This window comes from Sinohyriopsis cumingii, chromosome 16 (assembly GCF_028554795.1).
Source record: "Sinohyriopsis cumingii isolate HCF-2022 chromosome 16, ASM2855479v2, whole genome shotgun sequence".
Classification (NCBI taxonomy): domain Eukaryota; kingdom Metazoa; phylum Mollusca; class Bivalvia; order Unionida; family Unionidae; genus Sinohyriopsis; species Sinohyriopsis cumingii.
In genome coordinates, this window is record NC_142976.1 from 17,583,555 (window position 1) to 17,611,513 (window position 27,959).

General features: G+C 33.2%; 1 protein-coding gene across 1 annotated transcript in view; it reads left to right on the plus strand.

The window, feature by feature from the left end:
* Nucleotides 1-27,959, plus strand: part of LOC149780003 (voltage-dependent calcium channel type A subunit alpha-1-like) — a 384,117-nt gene that overhangs the window by 251,058 nt on the left and 105,100 nt on the right. Inside the window, exons 27-31 of the mRNA XM_089937395.1 lie at nt 8,607-8,703; nt 12,632-12,792; nt 14,506-14,649; nt 17,530-17,731; nt 20,841-21,005. Of these exons, the coding sequence (XP_089793521.1) occupies nt 8,607-8,703; nt 12,632-12,792; nt 14,506-14,649; nt 17,530-17,731; nt 20,841-21,005 (769 nt within the window). The remainder of the gene's footprint in view (nt 1-8,606; nt 8,704-12,631; nt 12,793-14,505; nt 14,650-17,529; nt 17,732-20,840; nt 21,006-27,959) is intronic.

Genomic DNA, 27,959 nt, shown 5'->3' on the forward strand with positions numbered 1-27,959 from the left:
AGAAACCATATGTAGAACAATGTACCGCACTATTTTAAAAGAAAAATGAGATTTTTAAAAATAAGTTTATTTTTGAATTTCACCTGTACTCTTTGTAAAGTCAAGAAGGCCTACTGTTGTTTCAGGCAGTCCATTGAATGTTAAGGCCTGCTGGTGCTTTAGGCAGTCTATCCAATGTTGAGGCCTGCTGGTGCTTTAGGCAGTCTATCCAATGTTGAGGCCTGCTGGTGTTTCAAGTAGTCCTTTTAATGTGAAGGCCTCTTGGTGCCTTACAGACTTCTTGCATTCAGTGTTAAGACCTGTTGCTGTTTCAGGCAGTCTTTTCATTCAGTTTTAACACCTGCTAATGCTTCATTCAGTGTTAAAGCCTGTTGGTGTTTCAGGCCATTCTTTCATTCAGTTTTAAGGTCTGTTGGTGTGTCAGACTGTCCTTTCAATCATTGTTAAGACCTGTTGATGTACTATTAACATTGACTACACATTTACGTCAAGAAATTTGATAAAAATCATTTGCATTTGGTGCAGGTCCAAATGCCCCAAGTATGTATGTCTCTGGCTGTATTTCTGTCTAATAAACAATTGTTATTTCAATGACAATTGTTAACAACACTTTGCAGGTAAATGCTGGTAAATTACTAAAGTACCATTGATGAATACACTTAACTGTGCATAATGTGTACACACCAAAAGCACATATTCCAGGAATATAAAATAGTATGGTTTTCTCTAAATACATAGATTGTACTGAATTTTTTAAATTTGAAAGACTATGTAAGAAGGTTCATATGAAAGATGACAGTTCTCTTCGTGGAAACTTTTTTTTATATCAATGTGACTACATTTATTTACATTGAAACTCCCTGTAACTGCTTTCATTTGATACAGAATTTGGAGTTGATACAGAATTTAGAGCATCTTTGTTTCTATCCAACAGAGTTTAATACCATATATACTAAACTATAAGTTTTGTCCAACTGCATGCAGCATAGACCCCGATCAGCCATTGCATAATGGATTGGCAGGTCAGGATCTATGCTGTTTCCTCTGACTGCACAGACCGAGATCTGCCAGCACATTATGCCACATCAGATCTAGACCTATGCAGTTTGCAGTTTGATTCAACTTATATGCAAGTATATTGGTATATTTAACTCTCAGAAAGAGACTGAAAGGTAAGTATATTAATATATGCCAGATTGATAAGTTTTTTAGATGCATGGAAAATGAATCACCACAAAATGATGGCATTTAAAATAAAATGAGATGACAATCTTGAAATATTTTTTACAGAAATCATTGAGTTTTAGGTGTTTCATACTACTGCTTGCATTGCTATTAGTGACAACGAGTAATCAAGTCACTATCATGTCAGTAAAGTTATAATGATGTTTGGGGAAGTTCAAAATGTCTACTATTTACATTAAATTTTCATTAGTTGGCATGCAATAGAAAAAATCAAGGACATAATGATACAGATGTCACAGGGTCAAAATCACATTTTTAGGGAAAAAAGTTTTATTATTATTCTTTGACATGAGCTTTTAAATCCAGATTTGCTGTTAATCCACATGAAAGGATGAAAATAGAAGTGAACAGAGCAATGGGGTTTCACTGTAGATATTAGGTTTAGTTCAGTGAATGTTCTCCTGTTATGAAGAAACTGTTATGACAAGAATGAATGTTTTGATTCTACAATATCAGAAATATATTTTATGTATCCTTAATTTTGTCTACACATAATCCAAGTTTTAAGATATTATTCAAAACAAATGAATGTTTCTTGCTTAAAAATTAGACCTTTGTTAAGCTATAGCCAGTATACAACACAGTAATACATCTGTTTATTGCAAGCAATTACATCTACAGCAATACATCTGTTTATTATCAGCAATTACATCTACAGTAATACATTTGTTTATTAACAGCAATTACATCTACAGTAGTACATTTGTTTATGATCAGCAATTACATATACAGTAATACATCTGTTTATTACCAGCAGTTACAGTCAGGGGTAAGTTACCAACCAGCCAGAAATATCTTTCAGTAGGTAATAAATCTATTGACAAACATAAAGAACCTTGTTGGACAAAAGACTGTGTGATTTAGATTATAATTGTGTGATTCTATGTAGAATTGATCCTAGATGATTTTTCTAATCCATTTTACCTTTATTGAGTTTGTAATGCCTGGTAAATTATCTTTTTGGGTTGGAATTAAAGTTTATTGTCCTTTCTGTTAAGGCCAGCACCATTTTTGCTGGATTGCAAAGCCTTTGATGTTGTAGTATTTCAATCAACTCACCATCTGTCTGTTTTTGTATATATTCACTTTCCATATAGTGTCCACATTGTAAGGGTTTGCATTTAGCTCTTTTTTCTAAGACAATAAGGCTAATGGGGTCCTATCAGTTGGCATTGGATGTAACTTGTGGAGTACTTCAACTGTCAATGAAAAGTAGGTTACTATGTTTCATAGCCTAGGGAGTTGTGTTAATCTTTGCATTTAGCTTGATTTAGCAGGCACTGTTGCCTATGGTGTCACGTAACTTAGATATGTACTGCATCATGAAGAGTACCACATTTATCACCTTGGTAACTGTGACCTATATTCAATCATTCAGTACTTTGTGCTTCTCTTTGCATTAAACTCAGTTTCTCTGACTCTTCTGCTTGCAGAATCCTGTAACCTGGTGATAACGATATTTCATGAGGAGTGCTGTAACCTTCATACAAAACTAGGTTACTCTCAGCTATATGTCCCACCACATTGACCTCTGCTAATGTTTGAATTAGCTTAGCTTGCAGAGTCATGTAACTCAGGATACACATGCTTCATGAGTAGTACTACACTCTTCAATCAATACTAAGTCACTGTGACCTATATCTCATTCTTCATTGATGTGCAGTAACCTTCACATTGAAGTCAGTTGTTTGCACGTTGCTATAGTAGGAGTGATAATGTCAAAACTTGCATAAGCTACCACCTCTGTTAGGTAAGAAAAGTGGCCCCTGAAGATAGGTTGTTGCTTCTTACAAGGGTCCAGTTCTGCAGTATTTTGGTGTAGGACTTTGGTAAACTTACTCTTTAAGACTGGTGGTTGCTCAGTACAGGTTACCTTTAATGATGGAACTGTATAAGTTGATACACAGACTGCATCATGAGATGTACGTTACCATATATACTAGCATAATAGTTAAGTCTGCCTGCAAACAATGTAGACCCTGATCTGCTATAGCATAATGAGCTGGCAAATCATGGCCTCTTTTCTCTGTTCTACTGATCACTCCAAACAAACTGCATTGACCCATATCTGACATTGCAGTATGTCATGACAGATCTGGGTCTGTGCAGTTTGCAGTTGGATTCAACTTATAAGCAAGTATATACGGTACCAGATTAGACAAAACAAAGCTTTGCAATCCTGTGATTCTTCCTTTGGTGGTTTACTTGTTGACCTTTTACACCTGGAGAAATGGGACTAAATTGTGGACTATGTTGACCTTTTATACCTGGAGAAATGGGACTAAATTGTGGACTATGTTGATCTTGCTAAATTCATTCATTTTCATCAAGGTATGAATCTTGTAGGAAGAATAAAATCTGATGCAATCATACCTGATCCATTTCTGGAATTTGTAATAAACAATGAAACCTAGATGTAATTATACCTGTTACATTTGTGGAATTTGTAATAAATCATGACACCTGTAGATTAAAGGATGCTTTGGAGAATACACAATTCCTCCCTTATTGGCAGATCTTTTTGTTTTTGGCTAATATCATTATGGAATTAAAAAATGAACTGTAAATATTGTTATCTGTGCACAGCTGTCTTTAAAACGAAGGCATCTGCTTTAACATGTTTCACTGTATTTGAGCCAAAATGTCTGCAAAATATAAAGCATAATACAAAAAAATATTTTAGGTTTCCATTTTATGCTCATCTTTAAGATTGTAAGATTTTACATCAAAATGTTTTTTACTGCACATTTGAGTGCATTTGGATGAAACTGCAACTAAAGTGTTTTTCTTCACATTTTAAAGTTACAGCATTGTCACAACATATTCAGAAGATCTTGATGGACTAGCAACTTCTTGGTGAAATCGTCAATGTACAAGTACAAGAAATAATTAATAGTAAAACCTGTAATAAGCAATCATTTCTAAATTTGAGAAACTGGATTCAGAAGACAGGTTTATGCTTTATGCAACTTCAGTTCTTCTTATAATTTGGTTTATGGGACTTTGCAAAATTCAGGATGTTTGATTGCTTAATATATGTGGTTGGAATGGGCAACTTGCTATTACAGTGGGACTCCATTCATCCAGGTGTCTTGGGATTGCTCTGAAGAGTTATTTCTAGAAATAGATTTTCTTCACTGTTCTAAGAAGTGATTAATTGTCCTGGATTCTCTGCTAATATGTAGATTTATTTCTAGAAATAGATTTTCTTTACTGCTCTAAGAAGTGATTAATTTTCCTGGATTCCCTGCTAATCTGTACAAAAGCAATGGGAACAAGTGTCTGGATAAACATAGTTATGTTATACTACAGTCTGGATTCAACATGTTCCACAGCAGATATTGACAAATCCAAGATCTCATATTTCCATACATTTTCAGTCCTAATCAGTAAGTTTTAAATTCGTTTATTAAAATGTACATTAATTTTTAAGAGGAGAATAATAGTACACATTTAGTGAAGGCAGTAAGATCAGCATGATAGTCTCAGTTTTGCAAGTTGTAAAGGTCAGCAGACTACTGACCTTAGCAGAAAGGACATTGTTTTAGTCCACTCCTACTCATATTTGTTCACTAATATGCACTTTCAAAAACAATTAAAAGTAACCGTTCTTTCATGCATATGATCATTTCCTCATATCAATACTGTATTTGACATAATATCTGCACTGTGCACAAACAAAATTATTATTTTGGCAAATTTTGTGATGTTGTAGTTCATCATATTTAGCACAAATGTGATGACATCTACAATGTCCTATCACTTGCATGTACATACTAATAGAGTTAGCTCCCTTGTCTAGGAGCTCTACACTTTTAGAGATGTATTGTCTGTCCATATAGTTGCACTGAATGAAGCATAGGTTGATCCAAGATGTTCTAGGTGGGTTTTAGCAGTTATTTCCCTCCCATAGGCATGCTGAGATAAGGAAATGTACATTCTTTAAGGGATTTTTTGGGGTACAAGTTCTGACCCCAAAAGAGGTTAGCATAAGTGTTTATTAGAATATGTGCAGCTGTTATGTTGAATACGGTAAATATTATTTTGAAACCTCCTTTTAGCAGTTGCTTCATGGATCATAAAACCCATAATAGCCAATTATAATGGGGTTAGGTCCACTTTTGATTTGGGTATTGGAAGATCTTGAATGCCCCACTTTGGCAGTTTTTTGTACTTAAAAAAATTGTCTGGCAAATTCAGATTGGATAAAGGTAGGGAAGCATTTAATCAAACCCCCTTTATCAGCTATATAATTAGACTTCTTTTACAAAAGGAATCATTCTTGAAAATAAAATCCTGGTTCATCCCCTGCTCTAAAGGTAAACCTAGCCTGAATTTTACCAAATTTTACTAAAAAGGATAAAATCCAGTTAATTTTCATAATAGTAGAAATCTGAGTCACACTTAAAATTGGCTAATCAAATCTTTTGCATCATGATTTAATGTACGAATTAAAGCCAACAATCATAATTCTTGTTCATACTGTAACTGATTGGTGTGATACTTGTATAGATTTACAAGGACGGTACAGAAAAATGTTGAATTTTCATTTCATACTTGATTGGTTATTGGAGAGTTACTTAACAGGTGGTGTTATTTTATGTAGTTCTTTCCATTTAGAACTTTTCTTGGGGATGCTCTTTCTTCCCAACCTTCTGCTCACTGACTCTTGTAGTGATTTAATACACCTACATGTCACAATTTTCTAAAATCCCAAAGAATTGTTCTATGTGTGATGGGTTTAGGTGAATCCTTAGGTTGAGGTCACATTGTTTACTACATTCTTTTGTGAATAACGTATGTGCAATGTAAAAAGCAATTGTTCCAGATCTGCCATCACAATATATGCTGACAAATTAAGAACTGTGCTTTTGATCCTATTTATGACTTCAAATAATCAGCATAGACCCGAATTCAATGGTCCAATATGCAATTATTCACTTTTGATTTATGTTGCTATAAGAATTCATTAACCCCAGAAAAATATTTAATGTCAGCATGATAAAATAATTGTTTTAGGGCTTATAAATTCTTGTATCAAAATTATTGTCTTATGATGCGAATCAATTTTCAGATAGTGTTTTGCTTAATATTGGTAATCAGATATCACATGGTAAATTTTTAATAATTAGCAAATAATTAAAAGTGCATGCAAACCAATAAAGGCAGTAAGAGATGGGCTTTCTTTCTATTGGCTAAAAGGCCTGGCATAAATTTTTATTGCATGTGAAGAATTTTTTAATAGATATTTGAAAATACCTTCCAAACATTAGATATTTGGATACAACTTCACTTTACATTATTATTTGTATTCTTTAAGCTGTCTTTTAAAGCAGAATTACAGAGATTTATTTTTTAATGCCATTGTATGGATGGATAGGTAGAAAATTAATTATGTCAGTGATCTAAGTAGAGCAGGATGCACACTCCAGCCAAATCACATTCTGTGACTAATCCCATTGGCAATGCACAATTAAGTGAGCCATGAATTGAATGTTATAGCACACTTGCATGCACTTGAGGGTGCTATAACATTTTAGCAAAACAACACTTGTCAATTTAACCAATCAAAACACAGCAAACATTGAAGGTATATAATAATATGCAGTGGTAGATCTGGGTCTGTGCTATTTGCATCTGTGTGCATGTTAAATATGTATAGGTGGAGTAAAAAAGGTTGAGTGAATTTGCATTGGAATAATTATATTTTTGTGTTTTCAAACTGGTAAATAGTTTTTATTAAAATGTTCAAATTTACCACACATTAACATTTGGATTATTCATATTGTTTTTGTTGTTGTTGGTTTGGTCTTTTATGGCACAGTAACACAAAAAGGTTATTTAATGCTGAGGCAATCCGAGTAGAGTGTCTTGCCAGGATCCAATGTGGTAGCCAACCCAGGCTGGCCCAATGGTAGGATTTGAACCCACACCCTTGCGATCACTGGTCTGGCAGGCTAACCACTGAGTCACCATGCTACCTTCTGATATTTTATGATCATTGACAATGTTAACAAATGAAAAATAGTAAATTTTCCTTGATGTATTATGTTAAAACTTTAAATGGACAGAGTCAGTATCCTAAATGACACACTGTATATACTTGCTTACCAATGGAAGCCCAAATGCAAGCTGCACAGACCCAGACTGTCATCTCATAATGTGTTGGCAGATCTGGGTCAGTGCAGTTTGTTTGGAGTGATCAGAGAAAACAACACCATGGATCCTGATCAGCTGTTGCATTATATGACAGCAGATCAGGGTCTATGTCATCTACAGTTTGACTTCTAAGTAAGTATTTATGGTTCGCTATACATACCTTTATTTTCAGACAGAAGAAATAAATGTTCATGGAACTGATTTGTTGCGAATTAGAAAATAATATATTTATTAACCTTTTAAACCTCTGTAAATTATATAAGGTAATACCGCATTATAACAATTTCTGAGGGAGCTATGGAATATATACCCCTTAAAATGAGATCACCTTATAATGAAGTACATAATATATATAAATAATACTACTACATGATGAAATGGGGTCTGTTACTTTATCTGCCTTATAACAGGAACAGTGTTATGATGAAAGGCCTTATAACAGGAACAGTGTTATAATAAATGGTATTATAACAGAAATTGTGTTATAATGAATGGCCTTAAAACAGCAACAGTGTTACAATAAAGGGTCTTAGTGCTGTATTATAAGTTTAAGTGACTACAATAAGCAACAAAGATTAAACTATATATGTTTCAGTTTCATTAACCAGTCTGTGCTATTTTGCACACCATGCATATATTCTTCATTGTTATTCTTGCTGAAGGATTATTTATGACAGAAATTTATAGAATAACAGATAATACTTACAGGGTAAATGTACTAAGATACATATTATACTGATATTTCAAGTAATCCAATGTTTATCTTAATTGAAGATGTTTTTATTATAAGAATGAAGACACTGTTGAGGTGGAAAGGAATACACAATATTTACTTGCTTATGGGTTAAGTACAACTGCAAACATCATAGACCCTGACCTATTATCACATAATGCACTGGCAGATCAGAATATATGGTGTTTGTGCTGCTGATTAGTCCTAAAAAACTTGACTGACCAAGATGGGTCAGTGAATTTTGTTACTGCAGGTCTGAGTCCATGCTGTCGCAGAGGGACTTAACTTATAAATGAACATTATGGTATTTATATATAAAGTATATCAACATGTATAAAAGCAACTTATTTATTAATTGAGAAACAAAGATAATTAATCGACATAAATACTTATGTAACTTTTTGCCTTACACAACTTTTTGCCTTTTCGCCTTATGTAACTTTTTGCCTTATGTAACTTTTTGCGGCAGTGACAGTGCTGGGAAGAATCTAAACACAATCAAGTCCCTCAGGGTTCTTCGAGTGCTGCGACCACTTAAAACAATCAACAGAGTGCCCAAATTAAAGGTATAATTATCATTAATAATTGTTTAAATATTTTTAAAGTGCAATGATGATTCAACAATTTATGAATTTAGAGTCTATTGCAAGAAAATAATAATTTCTTTTCTGTATTAAGGATGATAAGACTTGAGCATCTTAATGTTGGTTGCTTTCAGTCAGTATTCTGTAATAATGTTCTCATTGTTAGCTTTCAGTCAGTATTCTGTAATAATGTTCTCTTTGCTAGCTTTCAGTGAGTATTCTGTAATAATGTTCTCTTTGTTAGCTTTCAGTCAGTATTCTGTAATGTTTTATTTGTTAGCTTTCAGTCAGTAATATCAAATGATGTTCTCTTTATTAGCTTTCAGTCAGTATTCTGTAATAATGTTCTCTTTGTTATCTTTCAGTCATTATTCTGTAATCATGTTCTCATTGTTATCTTTCAGTCAGTATTCTGTAATAATGTTCTCTTTGTTAGCTTTCAGTCAGTTTTCTGTAATAATGTTCTCTTTGTTATCTTTCAGTTAGTATTCTGTAATAATGTTCTCTTTGTTAGCTTTCAGTCAGTATACTGTAATAATATTCTCATTGTTAGTTTTCAGTCAGTATTCTGTAATAATGTTCTCTTTGTTAGTTTTCAGTCAGTTTTCTGTAATAATGTTCTCTTTGTTAGCTTTCAGTCAGTATTCTGTAATATGTTCTCTTTGCTAGCTTTCAGTCAGTATTCTGTAATAATGTTCTCTTTGTTAGCTTTCAGTCAGTTTTCTGTAATAATGTTCTCTTTGTTAGCTTTCAGTCATTATTCTGTAATAATGTTCTCTTTGTTAGCTTTCAGTCAGTTTTCTTTAATAATGTTCTCTTTGTTAGCTTTCAGTCAGTATTCTGTAATAATATTCTCATTGTTATCTTTCAGTCAGTTTTCTGTAATAATGTTCTCATTGTTAGTTTTCAGTCAGTATTCTGTAATAATGTTCTCTTTGTTAGCTTTCAGTCAGTATTCTGTAATATGTTCTCTTTGTTAGCTTTCAGTCAGTATTCTATAATAATGTTCTCTTTGTTAGCTTTCAGTCAGTATTCTGTAATATGTTCTCTTTGCTAGCTTTCAGTCAGTATTCTGTAATAATGTTCTCTTTGTTAGCTTTCAGTCAGTTTTCTGTAATAATGTTCTCTTTGTTAGCTTTCAGTCATTATTCTGTAATAATGTTCTCTTTGTTAGCTTTCAGTCAGTTTTCTTTAATAATGTTCTCTTTGTTAGCTTTCAGTCAGTATTCTGTAATAATATTCTCATTGTTATCTTTCAGTCAGTTTTCTGTAATAATGTTCTCATTGTTAGTTTTCAGTCAGTATTCTGTAATAATGTCCTCTTTGTTAGCTTTCAGTCAGTATTCTGTAATATGTTCTCTTTGTTAGCTTTCAGTCAGTATTCTATAATAATGTTCTCTTTGTTAGCTTTCAGTCAGTTTTCTGTAATAATGTTCTCTTTGTTAGCTTTCAGTCAGTTTTCTTTAATAATGTTCTCTTTGTTATCTTTCAGTCAGTTTTCTGTAATAATGTTCTCATTGTTAGTTTTCAGTCAGTATTCTGTAATAATGTTCTCTTTGTTAGCTTTCAGTCAGTTTTCTGTAATAATGTTCTCTTTGTTAGCTTTCAGTCAGTATTCTGTAATAATATTCTCATTGTTAGCTTTCAGTCAGTATTCTGTAATAATGTTCTCATTGTTAGTTTTAAGTCAGTATTCTGTAATAATGTTCTCTTTGTTAGCTTTCCATCAGTTTTCTGTAATAATGTTCTCATTGTTAGCTTTCAGTCAGTATTCTGTAATAATGTTCTCTTTGTTAGCTTTCAGTCAGTTTTCTGTAATAATGTTCTCTTTCTTAGCTTTCAGTTAGTATTCTGTAATAATAGCTTTCAGTCAGTATTCTGTAATAATGTTCTCTTTGTTAGCTTTCAATCAGTATTCTGTAATAATGTTCTCTTTCTTAGCTTTCAGTTAGTATTCTGTAATAATAGCTTTCAGTCAGTATTCTGTAATAATGTTCTCTTTGTTAGCTTTCAATCAGTATTCTGTAATAATGTTCTCTTTGTTAGTTTTCAGTCAGTATTCTGTAATAATGTTCTCTTTGTTAGCTTTCAGTTAGTATTCTGTAATGTTTTATTTGTTAGCTTTCAGTCAGTAATATCAAATGATGTTCTCTTTGTTAGCTTTCAATCAGTATTCTGTAATAATGTTCTCATTGTTAGCTTTCAGTCAGTATTCTGTAATAATGTTTTCTTTGTTAGCTTTCAGTCAGTAGTATTGAATGATTTCTCTTTGTTAGCTTTCAGTCAGTATTCTGTAATAATGTTCTCTTTGTTAGCTTTCAGTCAGCATTCTGTAATAATGTTCTCATTGTTAGTTTTCACTCACTATTCTGTAATAATGTTCTCTTTGTTAACTTCCTAAATAAATATGAAAGCATATGTTTAAAATCTTTTAGCTATCATATACATTGTGCGTTTATTTTTTCAAGGTAACAGCTGTCATTAACTTAATTAAAGACTCATAAACATGTAGAAATAAAGGTTCCTCTAACACATGCCTGTAAAAGACCAGAAATGAAACCAATGCTATCACATGGCTGTGATAGTCCAAAAATAAAATGTTCTTGTACACATGGATGTGATAGACCAAAAAGGAAACGTCTAACAAATGGCAGTGACAGGACAAAAATAAAGCATCCTTTATACTTGGCTGTGATAAGCTCAATATGAAACTGCCTTTAACAGAATATGGCTGTGACAGGCCAAACACAAAACCTTTTTTAACATATGGCTGTGACAGACCAAACACAAAACCTTTTTTAACATATGGCTGTGATAGGCCAATAATGAAACCTCTAACACATGACTGTGACAGGCCAAAAATGAATCCTCTGTAACAAATGGCTGTGATAAGCCAAAAATGAGACCGCCTTTTATATATGGCTGTAGTAGGCCAATAATTAAACCTCTTACTCATGGCTGTGACAGGCCAAAGATTAATCCCCCTGTGACACATTGCTGTGGCAGGCCAAAAATGAGACCTCCTTAAACTCATGGTTGTGATAGGCCAAAATGAAACCTCCTTAAACTTGTGGTTGTGACAGGTCAAACATGAAGCCTCCTGTAAATATGACTGTGATAGCCCAAAAATTGAAATTCCTTTAACATATGTATGTGATAGGCCAAAAATGAAAACTCCTTTAACACATGGCTGTGACAGGCCAAATCAAATGAACCCTTTGACACATGGCTGTGATAGACCAAAATATGAAATTCCCTTTAATACATGGCTGTGATAAGGCCAAAAATAAAACCTCCTTTGACACATGGTTGGATAGGCCAAAACATGAAGTCCCCTTTAATACATGGATGTGATAGGCCAAAACATGAAATCCTCTTTAATACATGGATATGATTGGCCAAAAATAAAACCTCCTTTGACACATTGCTGTGATAGGCCAAAAATAAAACCTCCTTTGACACATGGCTGTGATAGGCCAAAACATGAAATCCCCTTTAATACATGGCTGTGATAGGCCAAAACATGAAATCCCCTTTAATACATGGCTGTGATAGGCCAAAAATATAACCTCCTTTGACACATTGCTGGGATAGGACAAAACATGAAATCCCCTTAACACATGGCTGTGACAGGCCAAAAATGAGACCTTTTTAATTCATGGCTGTGATAGGCCAAAATGAAACCTCCTTTAATCACCTCCTTTACTTTATACATCAGATGCCTTGAGCCAAAGAATATTTAACATGGTTCTTTTCTATCTATGAAAACTATGTGGCTTGACATTTTTGAAATATAGTTCTTCATTAATTTGAAGTTTACTAACACTGAAACAGAATTAAATAAATAATTTAAAATGCTTCAACTGTGTCTTTTTATGGTTGTAGTTTTCATTTTTTTCTTTCTTTCCAGGCTGTATTTGACTGTGTCGTTAATTCCCTGAAGAATGTGTCCAACATCCTGATAGTGTACATGTTGTTCCAGTTTATATTTGCTGTCATTGCCGTACAACTCTTTAGAGGAAAGTTCTTCTATTGCACAGATGAGTCAAAGGAAACCAGAGATGAGTGTCAGTAAGTTTTAGTGTAAAATGAAGTTGGCAGTCCAGTGTTTCACAGTTACAAATTAATTTTACACGGGGTCATGAGGGTCTTGGTGAATCTTCTCATTGTTTGAAAATTAAAGAGAAACAGAGCTGGTAGAAAATATTACCTATTGAAATAAAATGTTACCTAATGTAATAAAGTGTTACCTAATGTAATAGTGTTACCTAATGTAATAAAGTGTTACCCACTGTCATAAAATGCTCTAAGAAGAGTTAATACTTCCCCATTAGAAAGGGCAATTATTGGTATTGCATGAGATTTTCCTAATGGATAGCTTGTTAGCAATACATACTGAAACATTGCTATACAGTTATTTGTATCACAATATATTGCACTATAATTCATGCTAACAATACTTACCCCTAGGAAAAGGCAATACCTACCCCTAAGAATAGGCAGTACTTACCCCTATGAGAAGGCTATATTTTCCATAAAAATACTTCCCTTAAAGAAAAGGTAATACTTCCTCTAAGAATTAGCAATAGTTCCTTATGGAAAGGCATTACTTCCCCCAAAGAATAGGCAACACTTCTCGCTAAGAAAAGGCAATATTTACCTCTAAGAATAATCAATACTTCCCTCTTAGAAAAGGCAATAGTTAACCTTAAGAGTAAACAATACTTCCCCCTACAAAAAGGCGACACTTCCCTAAGAAAAGACAGTACTTGCCCTTAAGAATAGAGAAGACCTACCCCTAAGAAAAGTCAATACTTACCTTTTAGAAAAGCCAATACAAATCTCTCAGAAAAGGCAATAGTTCTAACTGCGAATAGGGAATACTGACCCTAAGAAAAGACAATACTTAACCCTAAGAAAAGGGAATACTTACCCCTATGAAAAGGCAATTCTTACCATGAAGAAAGGCATAAATCATCACTAAGAATAGGCAATACTTACCCCTAAGAATAAGCAATATTTATCCCTTAGAAAAGACAATACAGTACTTACTCCTTTGAAAAGGTAAATTCATACTTTTGATAAGTCAAAACACCTTTCAATTTTTATGACTTTCTTCCAGCCTTATTAATGGTCTTGACTGGTTTCTTATTATTGTATTCCCTCTCTATAATGCCTTTGATTATAACATATTTTAAAAGATGGGTATGGTCATGAATTTCATTTTATTAATACAATTATATGTATCATATACTTCATTCAAATGGAAGGATCACTATAAGACTGTATTATCTATGGCTTTAATTGACAACATTATAATGAGGAAGAAACATATTTTTGTAATTATAATGAGTACTGTATTTCTGTAATTATAATGAGGGAATACTGTATTTATTTAGTTTTAATGAGGGAGTACTATGTTTACATAGTTATAATGAGGGAATACTGCAGTCTTGTAATTATAATGAGGGAGTGCTGTATTTCTGTAGTTAAAATGAGGGAGTACTGTATTTATGTAGTTTTAATGAGGGGTACTATATTTATGTAGCTATAATGGGGAGTACTAAATTTATGTAGTTATAATTTGGAGTACTATATTCATGTAGTTATAATGGGGAGTATTATATTTATGTAGCTATAATGGGGAGTACTATATTTATGTACTTACAATGGGGAGTACTATATTTATGTAGTTATAATTGGGGAATACTGTTTTTAATTATTATGAGGGAGTTCTCTATTTCTGTTGCTAAACATTAAACATCTTGATTCTGCTTTTTTTAGGGGCCAGTATTTTTCTTATGACAAAGATGACAAGATTCCATCAGTTAAGAACCGAGAGTGGCTGAGACAATATTTTCATTATGACAACGTTATGCATGCCATGTTGACACTATTTACAGTAACAACAGGGGAAGGTTGGCCAGCGTAAGTAAAAGCAAATACTATAGGATCAATTTAGAGTTGCTACTGAGACCTGAAAACCTCAGACGAAGGGTTGCATTCAGTGGTGTCACTAGGGTTGGTGTCACCCAGTGTGGTAACTCATGGCGTCATCCCCATGAACCTCCTTCCTTCTATTATAGGGCTAAATTTAGTTCTTTCAGGTGCTATGGTATTTATATACATTTTAGAACAGAAGATATGTTTGTGTATAAATTGTGTAAATTCTCTCCATAAATTGAATAATAGTATGTCTATGAGACAGGAGTAGCTAGCTCTACAGTCACTGTTCAATGTAGAGGGTGTGATTTGGGGTGAATACAATGTTATCAGCAGCTACTCAGATGCAGTGGTGTCCAGTTACAGTGCTGAGAAACTGAAACAAAGAAGGCAGTATGGCAATTGGATTATGTGTTTGTAAAGCTAATTAAAATCAATTATAGCAAGTCTGCCTTAATACTTAAACATTAAAATTAGTGACCAGTTGAAGGGAAATATTAATCTCTTTTAGTAGGTATAAAGTGCTTAAAATAGAGTTGGGTAGTTATATTAATTTGCTCATAAGGATAAACTTTACAAGTAATTTCCCACTCAAAATAATATTTTTGGAAATTCTAACATACAGTATCAGTGGGAAAAGAGTGTATGGAGAGTACATATATGGTTGTATTTTGGATTATATAATTTAGATTCTGTGCATTTTGATATGTAGATTGAGTTAGATAAAGGGTCTGCACCTAGCACAATCAGACCAGAAGTTTAGTTCTAGGAAAGGTCTTCAGGGAATGCTCTCTCTGAAGTCTGCTAGGTTTGTTTATAAACCAGATCAAACACAGTGCAGGGAGTCAGCATGAAGAACTTGAGGTATCAGAGTTCCATGTAATGTAGAAAAGAAAAACCCTCTTGCTTGTAACTAATTCCCCATTTCCCCATAGCACTGTTACACCAGTTAGGCTCTACTACACTTCACAAAAATTCAAAAACTGTATTGACAGTCATGCATGGTAACTCTTGGTGTCACCCCCATGGACCTTCTTCCTGTACAAAAATTCAAAAAATTTATAGACAGTCATTATGGAGTTACCCCCTCTGATAGTGTCACCTCATTCGGTCCACACACCCCAGTGATACCACTGGTTGCATTATTTCTCTTTTATAAGCAGTTTTTTTAAGCACAGCACTGAATTTGACCAAATTCATTGACAGTCTGCCCTTATAAACACCCCATGCCCTTTTACTGGTTAAAACGTGCATACAAATAATCACTACTAAGCACCCATATCTGAATCTGACTATGCCTAGCAGGAGGAAAACAACTGCTAAAACCCACCTAGAATATCATGTATTTTCATACCAGCATGAAAACAACTGCTAAAACCCACCTAGAATATCATGGTATTTTCATACCAGCATGAAAACAACTGCTAAAACCCACCTGGAATATCATGGTATTTTCATACCAGCATGAAAACAACTGCCAAAATCCACCTAGAATATCATGGTATTTTCATACCAGCATGAAAACAACTACTAAAACCCACCTGGAATATCATGGTATTTTCATACCAGCATGAAACAACTGCTAAAATCCACCTAGAATATCATGATATTTTCATACCAGCATGAAAAAACTGCTTAAACCCACCTAGAATATCATGGTATTTTCATACCAGCATGAAAACAACTGCTAAAATCCACCTAAAATGTCATGACATTTTCATACCAGTATGAAAACAACTGCTAAAATCCACCTTGAATGTCATGGTATTTTCATACAAGCATGAAAACAACTACTAAAATCCACCTAGAATGTAATGATACTTTCATATCAGGATTAAAACAACTGCTAAAATCCACCTAGAATGCCATAACATTTTCATACCAGCATGAAAACAACTGCTAAAATCCACCTTGAATGTCATGGTATTTTCATATCAGCACAAAAACAATTGCTAAAATCCACCCAGAATGTCATGGTATTTTCATATCGGCATGAAAACAACTGGTAATATCCACCTAGAATGCCATTGCATTTTCATACCAGCATGAAAACAACTGCTAAATCCACCCAGAATGTCATGGTATTTTCATATCAGCATGAAAACAACTGGCAAATCCACCCAGAATGTCAATGGCATTTTCATGTCAGTATGAAAATAACTGCTAAAATCCACCTAGAACACCATGACTTTATCACATCATACTAACAAGCCTGCATGATTCATCGTAACCCTTAATGATGCACTTTAAATCAATCTACAAAATGTATATTACATGTGTTTTGTTGGGCATGATCAATATTGGGAAAAGAGTTTGCAACATTATGGAAAGGGAACTAACTTTTCTAGCATGTTCATATGCAGGATGGGAATGCTAATTATGATATTAACAAACTAATAATTTGTTAAGCACACAATATAAGTATTATGTCAAACATGGTAGTTACTTATTATAAATTAGAAAACAAAAATATACTATGCTGTACCATGCAAAGATTTTTTTAAAATCATATATATATTGTGTTTTCCAGACATATGGCAGATGGTCTCTGCTTCAGCAATTAAAAGGCATACACCTATATTATGATCAAATTATATAAAATTGATTTATTTTATATACCCTATTCTTTTTATTAAAAGTCTTTGGCACTAATTGTGCAAGTCTTTTGAAAAGCTTATTTGCTTACTCATTTCGGTGTTGCCTGTACCCTGTTTGAAAGTCATATGATTTACTTTTGGCCTTGTTGGAATTCCTACACCTCACTAGGATATTTTTAACAGAAAAATAGTGGATGTTTCTCTTGATAACTGAACAATTATTTCCTTACAATTTTGTTAATGTGGTGATAATACTGTACCTTTTCAGAGTTCTAAAGCATTCCATGGACTCAACCTCTATAGACCAAGGACCAAAACCAAACTATCACATGGAGATGGCAATCTTCTATGTTGTATTTTTCATCGTCTTTCCTTTCTTCTTTGTCAACATTTTTGTGGCTTTAATTATCATCACCTTCCAAGAGCAAGGAGAAAATGACCTTGAGGATCAATACCTAGACAAAAATCAAGTGAGAATTTAATTGTTTTGCTTGAAAATGTTCATTTTATTTGTATTTGCCACTTGTTGTCTTCAGCATTACACTACATTGATTTATTTCATACAGATTTTTTATCATGATTAGTGACATATATTATAACATCATTGTGTACATTAAGACAATACTGCCACTTCATAATACCATTCATGAGGACCATAGAAGTGACTCATGTTATGGTGAAAGTACCATATAAAGAGGGATGTTACAACAAGGCTGTGTCCTGATAGTGTGTTCAGGCTAACAGTATTTCATGATATACACAATATGCACAGGTGTATTACAGTGAGGGACTGCTTTATATAATTGACCATACTCATATGATGGGCATCAATATACACAGGGGTATTACAGAGTGAGGGACTGCTTTATATACTTGACCATACTCATATGATGGGCATCAATATACACAGGGGTACTACAGTGAGGGACTGCTTTATATACATGACCATACTCATTTGATGAGCATCAATATACACAGGGGTATTACAGTGAGGGACTGCTTTATATACTTGACCATACTCATATGATGAGCATCAATATACACAGGGGTATTACAGTGAGGGACTGCTTTATATACATGACCATACTCATATGATGAGCATCAATATGTTGAGACATTTTATAATAAGTGTCTATTTCATCTGCATAACCATGTCCACACTGTACTACTGTAAATACATATTCATATCCAAATTATAACAGGACATCAATACACAGATGAACCTTACAGTGAGGATCTACTATATATGCATAATCATACCCATAGAGGGACATTATAGTAAGGGGTCATTGTATATGTGTGATTCTGTTTACATTTAGAGAGGCTTTACATTGAGGGACTACTATGTACTTATACCCAAATTGTAAGAGGGTCATTAATATACAAAGGGATTTTACAGTGAGGGTCCACTATTTATATATGACCATGCTGACATTATAAGATAGACATAAGTATACTGAATGATGTTATAGTGAACGCCCTTTACATTAATGTCACAATAAATACAAATGAAACGGGGGGGGGGGGCCGAGTGGTCTAAACTGCTCTCCATTATGGATCACTGCCATCTCACCTCTGTCTGCATGGGTTCGAGTCTAGGATTTGGCCAGTGTGGGTATGTGAGAAAGCTTGCCAGTATCTTCATGTGGGTCAGTGATGTGATATTGCAATCACTAAAACTGTATAAACATTTTCTTTTTCATTTTATAATAAGAGACAGAGGTTGCAAAGTTGTCATTTAACATCCAGTCTCTCACAGAGTTTATATTTCAACAATAAACGTAGGTAACAAGTGACATAATATCAGTGCTGTCATAATGAGAGAAAAGGTCAATGACATTCTAATTGAGTTTGGCTTTTCACTCTCAGCCAATCAAAAGTAATGTTACAAAGTAAAGTCCTTAGTGATTGGCTGATAAAAAGTCTCAAGCTCAAACACAAGTTCTAAAGTTATATGACTTCAGGGCCCTGATCTACCAAAAATTTCAAATATACAGATCAGACCCAATCTGCTGATACATTATTCAATGGCACATCTGCTGATACTTTATTCAATCACAGATATACTGATACATTATTCAATGGCAGATATGCTGATACATTATTCAATGGCAGATATGCTGATACATTATTCAATGGCAGATATACTGATACATTATTCAATGGCAGATATGCTGATACATTATTCAATGGCAGATATACTGATACATTATTCAATGGCAGATATGCTGATACATTATTCAATGGCAGATATACTGATACATTATTCAATGGCAGATATGCTGATACATTATTCAATGGCAGATATGCTGATACATTATTCAATGGCAGATATACTGATACATTATTCAATGGCAGATATACTGATACCTTGTTAGCAGTTGAATATGTAAGTGTTTACTTGAGTAACTACTGGGTTACGGCATGACACTGAGGTAGTGTTTTATATTCACTTTGGATTTGCATTTAGTTATTTGGAAGAAGTTGCTAGCCATTAAAAAAAAAATAAACTTTTTTTCTTCTTTTTACAATGTGTTACATGGTAGTGCCAGTATATTGTCTCATCATGGTATTTTGTTCTGGTGGCATGTGCCATAGTACCGAATATAGTTGCTTATAAGATGAGTAAAACTGCAACCTGCATAGACCCAGATCTGCCATTGCATAATGTGCCAGCAAATCTGGGTTTGTGCAGTTTGCTAGAAGTAATCAGTAGAACAAACAGCATAGACCCTGATCTGCTTGTTATGCTATGGCAGATCAGGATCAATGTTGTTTGTAGTTGGATTCAACTAACAGGCAAGTATATACTTTTCCACCATACCAGTCATTTTCAGCACTTGATAACTGTGTGTTACTCTATGTGTCTATGGGCTACTGGGGAAACTATCTAGTCATATGGTAACCCAAAGGGCTACTGGGGAAACTACCTAATCATATTTTAACCCAATGGGCTACTGGGGAAACTACCTAGTCATATGGTAACCCAATGGGCCACTGGGGAAAGTACCTATTAACCCAGATAAAATTCAGTATTCCTTGGAAGATACTTTAATATAAGTGACTAGCTTTGAGACTCCTGAGATTTTTCTTTCTGTTAATGAGTCATTAGTAATAATTCTTACTGTATATTGTTGCTTATAAGTTTAGTCTATAGGCAGACCCAGCTCTGCCATTATATAATGACCCAGTAGATGTGGGCTTATGCAGTTTGTAAGGAGTAATCAGTTTAACAAACAATATAGACCCTGATCAGACAGCATATTATGTGCAGTTTGACCCTACCTAGAAACAAGTATAATTGGAATTTGAAAAATAGTTTAAGTATGTTTTGGTCAATAAATAAGTGTACAACAAAATGTGATGTCATACTTAAGTGTATGGGGCTAACTGAATTCAACATATGGTAGCCCATTAAAGCTAAATACTTTACATAAATGTCCTAATGCTTACATATGTATTGACTCTTACTGGATTTTGGTTTATTTTTCAAAAACGTCTTTCAACTAATGTAGCTTTATACATGGATATACAGAAAAGCATGTATCAGTGATCATTTTTTGTTGTATATCTTTTCAGAAACAATGCATAGACTTTGCAGTTAATGCCAGACCCCTATGCCTCTTCATGCCAAAGAATAAGGACTCTGCAAAGTTCCGCATATGGAAACTTGTGGTTTCCCCAAAGTTTGAGTACTTTATAATGACTCTTATAGCCCTTAACACAGTAGTACTAATGATGAAGGTGAGTTGCATTCTAGTCTAGGTATTTTTAATTTTGTTGTTTGCTATTTAGATTAGATTTTGCTGCAGTAAATTTTAAGAGATACAGTAGAGTTTGGTTATAATCAATCTCAGACAGCTTACTGAAATATTTGGTTTAAAGCAGAATTTTCATCTTAAAATGGGAATAATGTTAATAAAATATTTTAGTGTCATTAAACTTTTACAAATTCAGTTATTGGAAAATAAAATTTGTATTAATAAATGATGGACTAATTTTAATGTACTGTTTCTCATGTTATAGTCTTTATCATAATACTGTTTTTGAAATTCAGTCTCCTTACTTTATATTTGGGAACTTGTAGAGAAAATGTGACAATTAATATTACATTTTGCTGCATGTGATTCCACTTTTAACACTGCCAAGCATTCTTCTCTGTTTAAATCATCCTCCAGGAGGTTCATTGCTGATAATGTTCTGAGCTTGTTGAAATGGAACATATTTACATTTCACATTGATACATTTTATGGAATCATGAAAATATAATTAAAAATATGTCTTGTCCTTTGTGGAACTCACAACACAAAAATCTAACCCACACAATAATGTCTGTTTTGTCTGGTACTATAACAATCAAGTAAGATGACCAGAAAATTTAATTTTTGCTGAGCAATTACTGTACCAAAATAGAAAATATAGTTTAAATACCAAATGGCATTACTACAAAAAGGAACACAAAGATTAAAATACATTCATACATTTATCCAATACACAGGGAGATGCTGACACCAGCAGAGATCTGATGAAAATGTCTCTGAAAATGTACAGGTGTACTGTTTGAGTTTTCATAACTAAATATACAATGAAATTGCAATAATTTTAATTATATTGTTGAAGCAAAAACTGTTTTTCACATTTTCAGTTTCATCTGTGAAAATGTTGCAGCATGTATTCGTTTTTATAATAGATGGATTTCAGGTCCAGTCTGATTTATCTCCCTTGGAAACAGGTACATGCCATCTACATGTATTTGGCTAGCCTTCCCTTGTATTGAAGAAACGGAGATTTCTTTCACTGAATAAGAGCCATTGAAATACAATTTCTCTGGCATGCATTATTGGTTAAATATTTAACATTATTATTTCACAGCACACATTCATATTAAAACTATTAAATAATATTAATTAATGTCTCCACTACATTAATTCTGAAAGGATGATAACAAATATTGTGTTCAGCGATTTCTAGAAGGTGTAGGTAAAGTCATTGGCAAAAAACAAAATCAAATTTACAGTATGATTTGGTATTTTGGTATGATTCATACAAAGAATTATTCATACTGAGACTTCAGTACATATCATTCTGGAATTTCAGTACAATTTGTGCGGAAAGTTTCATATGAGAAGAGAAAATGATCTATCAGTATGTAGTCTTTTATAGAGTCTAACCAAGTTTATCTGACATAAGTTATTCCCATATAAGAATGAGATAACTCTCTCACAAAAATCCTAAAATAATGTATGATGTCATATAATTGGAGATAAGGTTTAACAAGGTTAGACTATGTACTGCATTACAGTTACAATTGAAAAATATAAGCTTTTATTGAAGTAAAAACATAGTTGGTCACAGTGGTTGGTTTCATACAGATATCCTTACATTCATAATGTCTTCATAATTTTTGGTCAGATTGTACAGCAACTCTTTTCCCATAAGTCAATATCTGTCTGTCTTGAATCAACACTTATTTTTAAGTTTGTATTTAGCTTTGTCTATGGAGTCTAAGTTTGTATTTAGCTTTGTCTATGGAGTCTAAGTTTGTATTTAGCTTTGTCTATGGAGTCTAAGTTTGTATTTAGCTTTGTCTATGGAGTCAAGTATTTTGATTGGTGACTGTGCAATAAAGTGGTAGTACACTGCTCAGATAAAAGTAGGTCAATGTAACCAACATTTCACCCACAACTTTTTTTGTTGCTGTTAATATTGCATTTAACTTAAGTACTCATACACTATCACCTGCAGAATCTTGTAACTTTTAAATTAGACTTGTTATTATGGTCAGAGCAATGTTTAGAAAATATATGGTCACCATGACCTACTTTCTGTGTTGTAGTGATTTGAATCAAGTGTGCATTTAACTTCATTTGTCAGACTCTGTTTGGCAGTCATGCCATTTTCAAATTTCTTGCTAAGTGTTTTTTTAATTAGACATTTAAAGATTGTTAAATACAGTTGTAGTAAAATATCTTTATGCAACATTTTCATTATCCTTAAAGTACGTGTATACATAATGTACATTGGATGTTTTTCTTCAAAACCTTATCAGTGAAGGCTTTTATAAGCATACCACCTTTAGACATGTTTCATTTTATTAGCATGTACCATGTAGACATTTTGCACTTGAGCAGCATGTACAATGTATAGACATGTTGCATTTTATAAGCATGTACCATACTAGGTATAGACATGTTGCATTTTATAAGCATTTAACATACCAGGTATAGACATGTTGCATGTTCTATACCACTTGTTATGCATAAATATATCTGAATTTACAAATTGTAGAGTTTTAACTAAGATTTCTTGTACATAGTTTTACAGAACTGTTGAACACATTCTGAAAATTTATCACTCTGATCCACAATTTTTTTGTATGTGTTAAAAAAAATTTGTTGTTTGAGTTCCTTCTATTCTATTTCAAATATGTAGCCCATTCTATTCTATTTCAAATATGTAGCCCATTCTATTCTATTTCAAATATGTAGCCCATTCTATTCTATTTCAAATATGTAGCCCATTCTATTCTATTTCAAATATGTAGCCCATATAAAACTGCACTCTCATAAGGATAGGTAAATGGGTCAATTGCCATGCATTTATCAATTTAAATTTTTAGCTTTGTACATGATTTTTTTTCATAAATGCAACATCTTATTGAAGTCACATCTGAGGGTAAATTTGTTTGGCAAAAGTTACATCTAAAGGAATAAATACAAGTTAATTATATCTTCCTTGATCACTGTACTTTGTATAATCATCCAATTTGTTTTGACAGATCACTCTACTTTTGTCATCTATAAAGGTTTTGACAGATTATTGTCCTTTTGTTTGATCAGCCATTATGGCTTTGATAGATAACTGTACTTTTGTTTTGTCATTAGATAACTGCTTTTGTTTTGTCATCTATACAGGTTTTGACAGATGACTTTATTTTGGTTAATCAGCCATTATGTTTTGACAGATCACTATATTTTGGTTAATCAGCCATTAGGTTTTGACAGATCACTGTATTTTTGTTTTATCATATAAAGAGCTTTTGACAGGTTATACATAATTATTTTTGGGATACTGAAATCAATTGCTTATTTGGGAAGACATTAACAACCCTGTATATATACCAGGTAAATGGGTGTATATTGTGTACTTTTCTGCATACAGGACCCCTGAGAAATATTATATATCATTATGTACAAAAGATAAACATTCTCTATTCTTTTGAGATTTAATAGAGACATACTCCCACCAAAATGCAATGATTTTGTGTAGTTATGAAAAGAAAATGTAACACTAAGTCATAACAGAGAAAGTAAAAAGTCTTTAATCACAGTTACATTAGCAAATGAGTACAATATATATTGCCTGGTTTAAGATGTACAATCCTAGTTTTCTGTAATGTAAGGCACAGAATCATGAAATCAAGGTCAGATTTAAACAGCTTTTACTTCAACTGCCCATTTTTATGAAAAATGAAATGGCAGGTCATTTTGATGAAAACAAATCATGCCATATTATGACTGACACCCCCGCCCCTGAAAATAAATCCTAGATCCACTAATTAGTACAAGACATATAACTAATTAATTATGGTTTTAATGGACATTTGGGTCATCTAAAAAAAATCAATACATCATGGCTCCTGTCAGTTACAACATGGAGCTAGTTGAATTTCAAGACAAATGTAGTGAAATATAATTTGTAATTATCATTTTGCCAAACAGATGGAAAACACTGATTCATTCATAACCTAAAAGAGGTTATAATCAGTAAGTTTGAGGATGCAATATAAGTGTTAAGAACAGGCTAATAAAGACAAACAGATTGTGTCCCAAGAGATAGTTCCAGGTGTTTTTTTATCAGAAGTTTTAGAATTACATTGTTATACTAAATATGTAAAAGCAGAGAGACTCTTGTTATTAAGAATATAATGGAAACAGGTTATCAGATAGACTATTTTATTTGTGGTGGCTCTCCTATGATTTTTACTTCTCTTGAACAAACAAAACAATTGATTTAAAACTAGATGCTCACTAAATGTTGGCTTGGACATGCTCTAATCAGTCATGATTTTGAATTTGAAAGTATCAAAATAGGTTAAAAAAAAGGCACACTCTATGCCAGTATACTTTATGGCTGCCATATGACAGCAATTTAATAATAATAATAGTAATAATAATAATAATAATAATAATAATAATAATAATGCTTTATTTATAGAGGGTGATTCATTAGTCAAGGACTATTCTCCCTTGAGGCCCTCTTAAGGAGATTATAACAATGCACATTATATGAAGATAGTAATAATTAGTGTTTATTTTAACATGTTTAATATTAAAATACTAAATTCCATTATCTATTAGAAACACATGTATGCTCATGATATCTCTTCTTAAATAATGTAATATTTTCAGCAGATTGTACATGTAGTGGAAGCTTGTTCCACAGAACTGTACCAGAGTATTGAAAACTCTTTTTAAATTGCTCTGTTCATGGTTTTGGTGCTAGAAGGTTTCCATGTGATATTGATCTCAACTGGTATTGTGTTGAAAAAGGCCTGAATAAGTCCTGAAGATACTCTGTTGCAGTTCCATGTAGACATTTATATAAAAGAACTGCCTTGTGAAAATCTATACTGTCATATATTGTGGACCATTTGAATTCTGTAAATAATGCTTTTGAGGGATGATCAAGAGATACATCTAAAATTACACGTGCTGCTCATTTCTGAAGTTTAAAAATCCTGTCAGGCTCAGATTTAGCACAGTTTCCCCATACATTAGAACAATAATCCATTGCTGGAAGAATATATGACTTGTAGTATAGATTGCGAGTTTCCATAGGTGAATATTTCTTGATTCTGCTGAGAAGGGCAATTTTGGATGACAGCGTTTTACAAAGCTTATCAATATGGTCATTCCATAATAAATTATTATCTGTGGGCACACCTACAAGCCTTTCATGTTTGACATTTTCTAATTGATGATTATTTATTGCAAGAAATAGTTTTGGGTTCCCTGACTTGTGTAGCTTTTGTGATGTCCCCAAAATCATACATTTTGTTTTATCTTCATTAATTACCATCATGTTTTGTTGTGCCCAGTTTTAGACTCTAATAAGGTCTGAGTTTAATCTCATTTGGATAACTTCAGTATCAGATCTAGATGTATACAAGGTTGCATCATCTGCAAACAAATCTGTATTTGTGGATTCATTATTTAATGGTAGATCATTGATATAGATAAGGAAGAGGAGAGGGCCCAAAACTGAGCCTTGAGGGACTCCTGAATGAATAGTGCGAGTTTGAGAGCTAATATTGCCAATGCTTACTTGTTGAGACATTTGGTTTAGGTATGATCTAAACCAGTTTAAAGAAGGATTGTCAAACCTGTAACAGTTCAACTTTTGCAGCAGAATTTCATGATCAACAAGATCAAAGGCTTTCTTTAAGTCAAGGAAAACAATCCCAGTCCTATGTCCATTATCCATTTCCTTCAGCCAAAGATCAATTAATTTGGTAAGTTCTGTTTGGCACGAGTGGTACTTTCTAAATCCTGATTGCGCTTTATGAAATAGAGAGTATGTTTCAAAAAATTTATAGACCTGAATGGCTACATGCTTTTCAAATAGTTTTGACAATACAGGTAGAATTGATATTGGTCTTGTAATTTCCTGGATCCTCCTTTTCTCCTTTCTTAAAGATAGGTATAACCTTTGCACATTTCAGTGTTTCTGGAAAATTACCACTCGTTATACTTAAATTTATGATATGCGTTAGTGACTTTGTTATTACTGGTGCAGCAATTTTAAGAATTCATGGACCAATACCATCCAATCCAGAGGATTTATTAATATTCACCTTAATTAGCATATCAAAAACATCAGCTTCACTAACATTAGCTAATGAAAAATAATTATCATCAGGAATTTTAGCTCTTATAAATAACAGAAGAGCATCAAGTTCAGTTGGGATGTTAGTCTGGTTCTGAGTGCTGTTACTGGAGATGCTTATGAAGAAATTGTTGAACATTTCCACAATGTCTTGTACAGCTGTTGCTATATCATCATATTGCTTAAGTCTAAGGGAAGACAACTGTTCTTGAGTGGGTTCAGCTCTTTTAGATGCTTCCACAATGTTTTGGTACTCTTACTTTCATTAATAGCCTGTCTATAGTAGTTCTCTTTTGCCTTATCTATCAGGTGCTTAGTTTTATTCCTCCACTTTCTATAGCTTTTCATGTCTTTATTCTTGTGGAAATTATCTCTTAGGTGCCTAGCCTCATTGATCTCAGGAGTAATCCACTTGGGTGTAATTTGGTATTTAACCCTTTTTGTTTTAGTTGGGGCATGCTTGTCTAAGGATGCATTGAACATCTGATACCATTTGTCCAAGGCAGTGTTGACATCAACTATATTGCAGACTGATTGGAAGAGTTTGCAAACTAAATCATTTAAGAACATTTCCTCATCAAACTGTTTCAAGTCCCTGCATTGTATTTCAATGTGTTGACCATTCTTAGATAATTTGGGAACACGTCTAGTTATACAGACTGGGTAGTGGTTACTCACTGCATACACTGGCACATTCGTTTGACTTATGTTTTCAGGTTTATTAGTATAGACATGATCAATGATAGTAGCACTTTTATCTGTTACTCTAGTTGGGGTGTTAATTAATTGAGTAAAGTTGTAAGTTTCAGA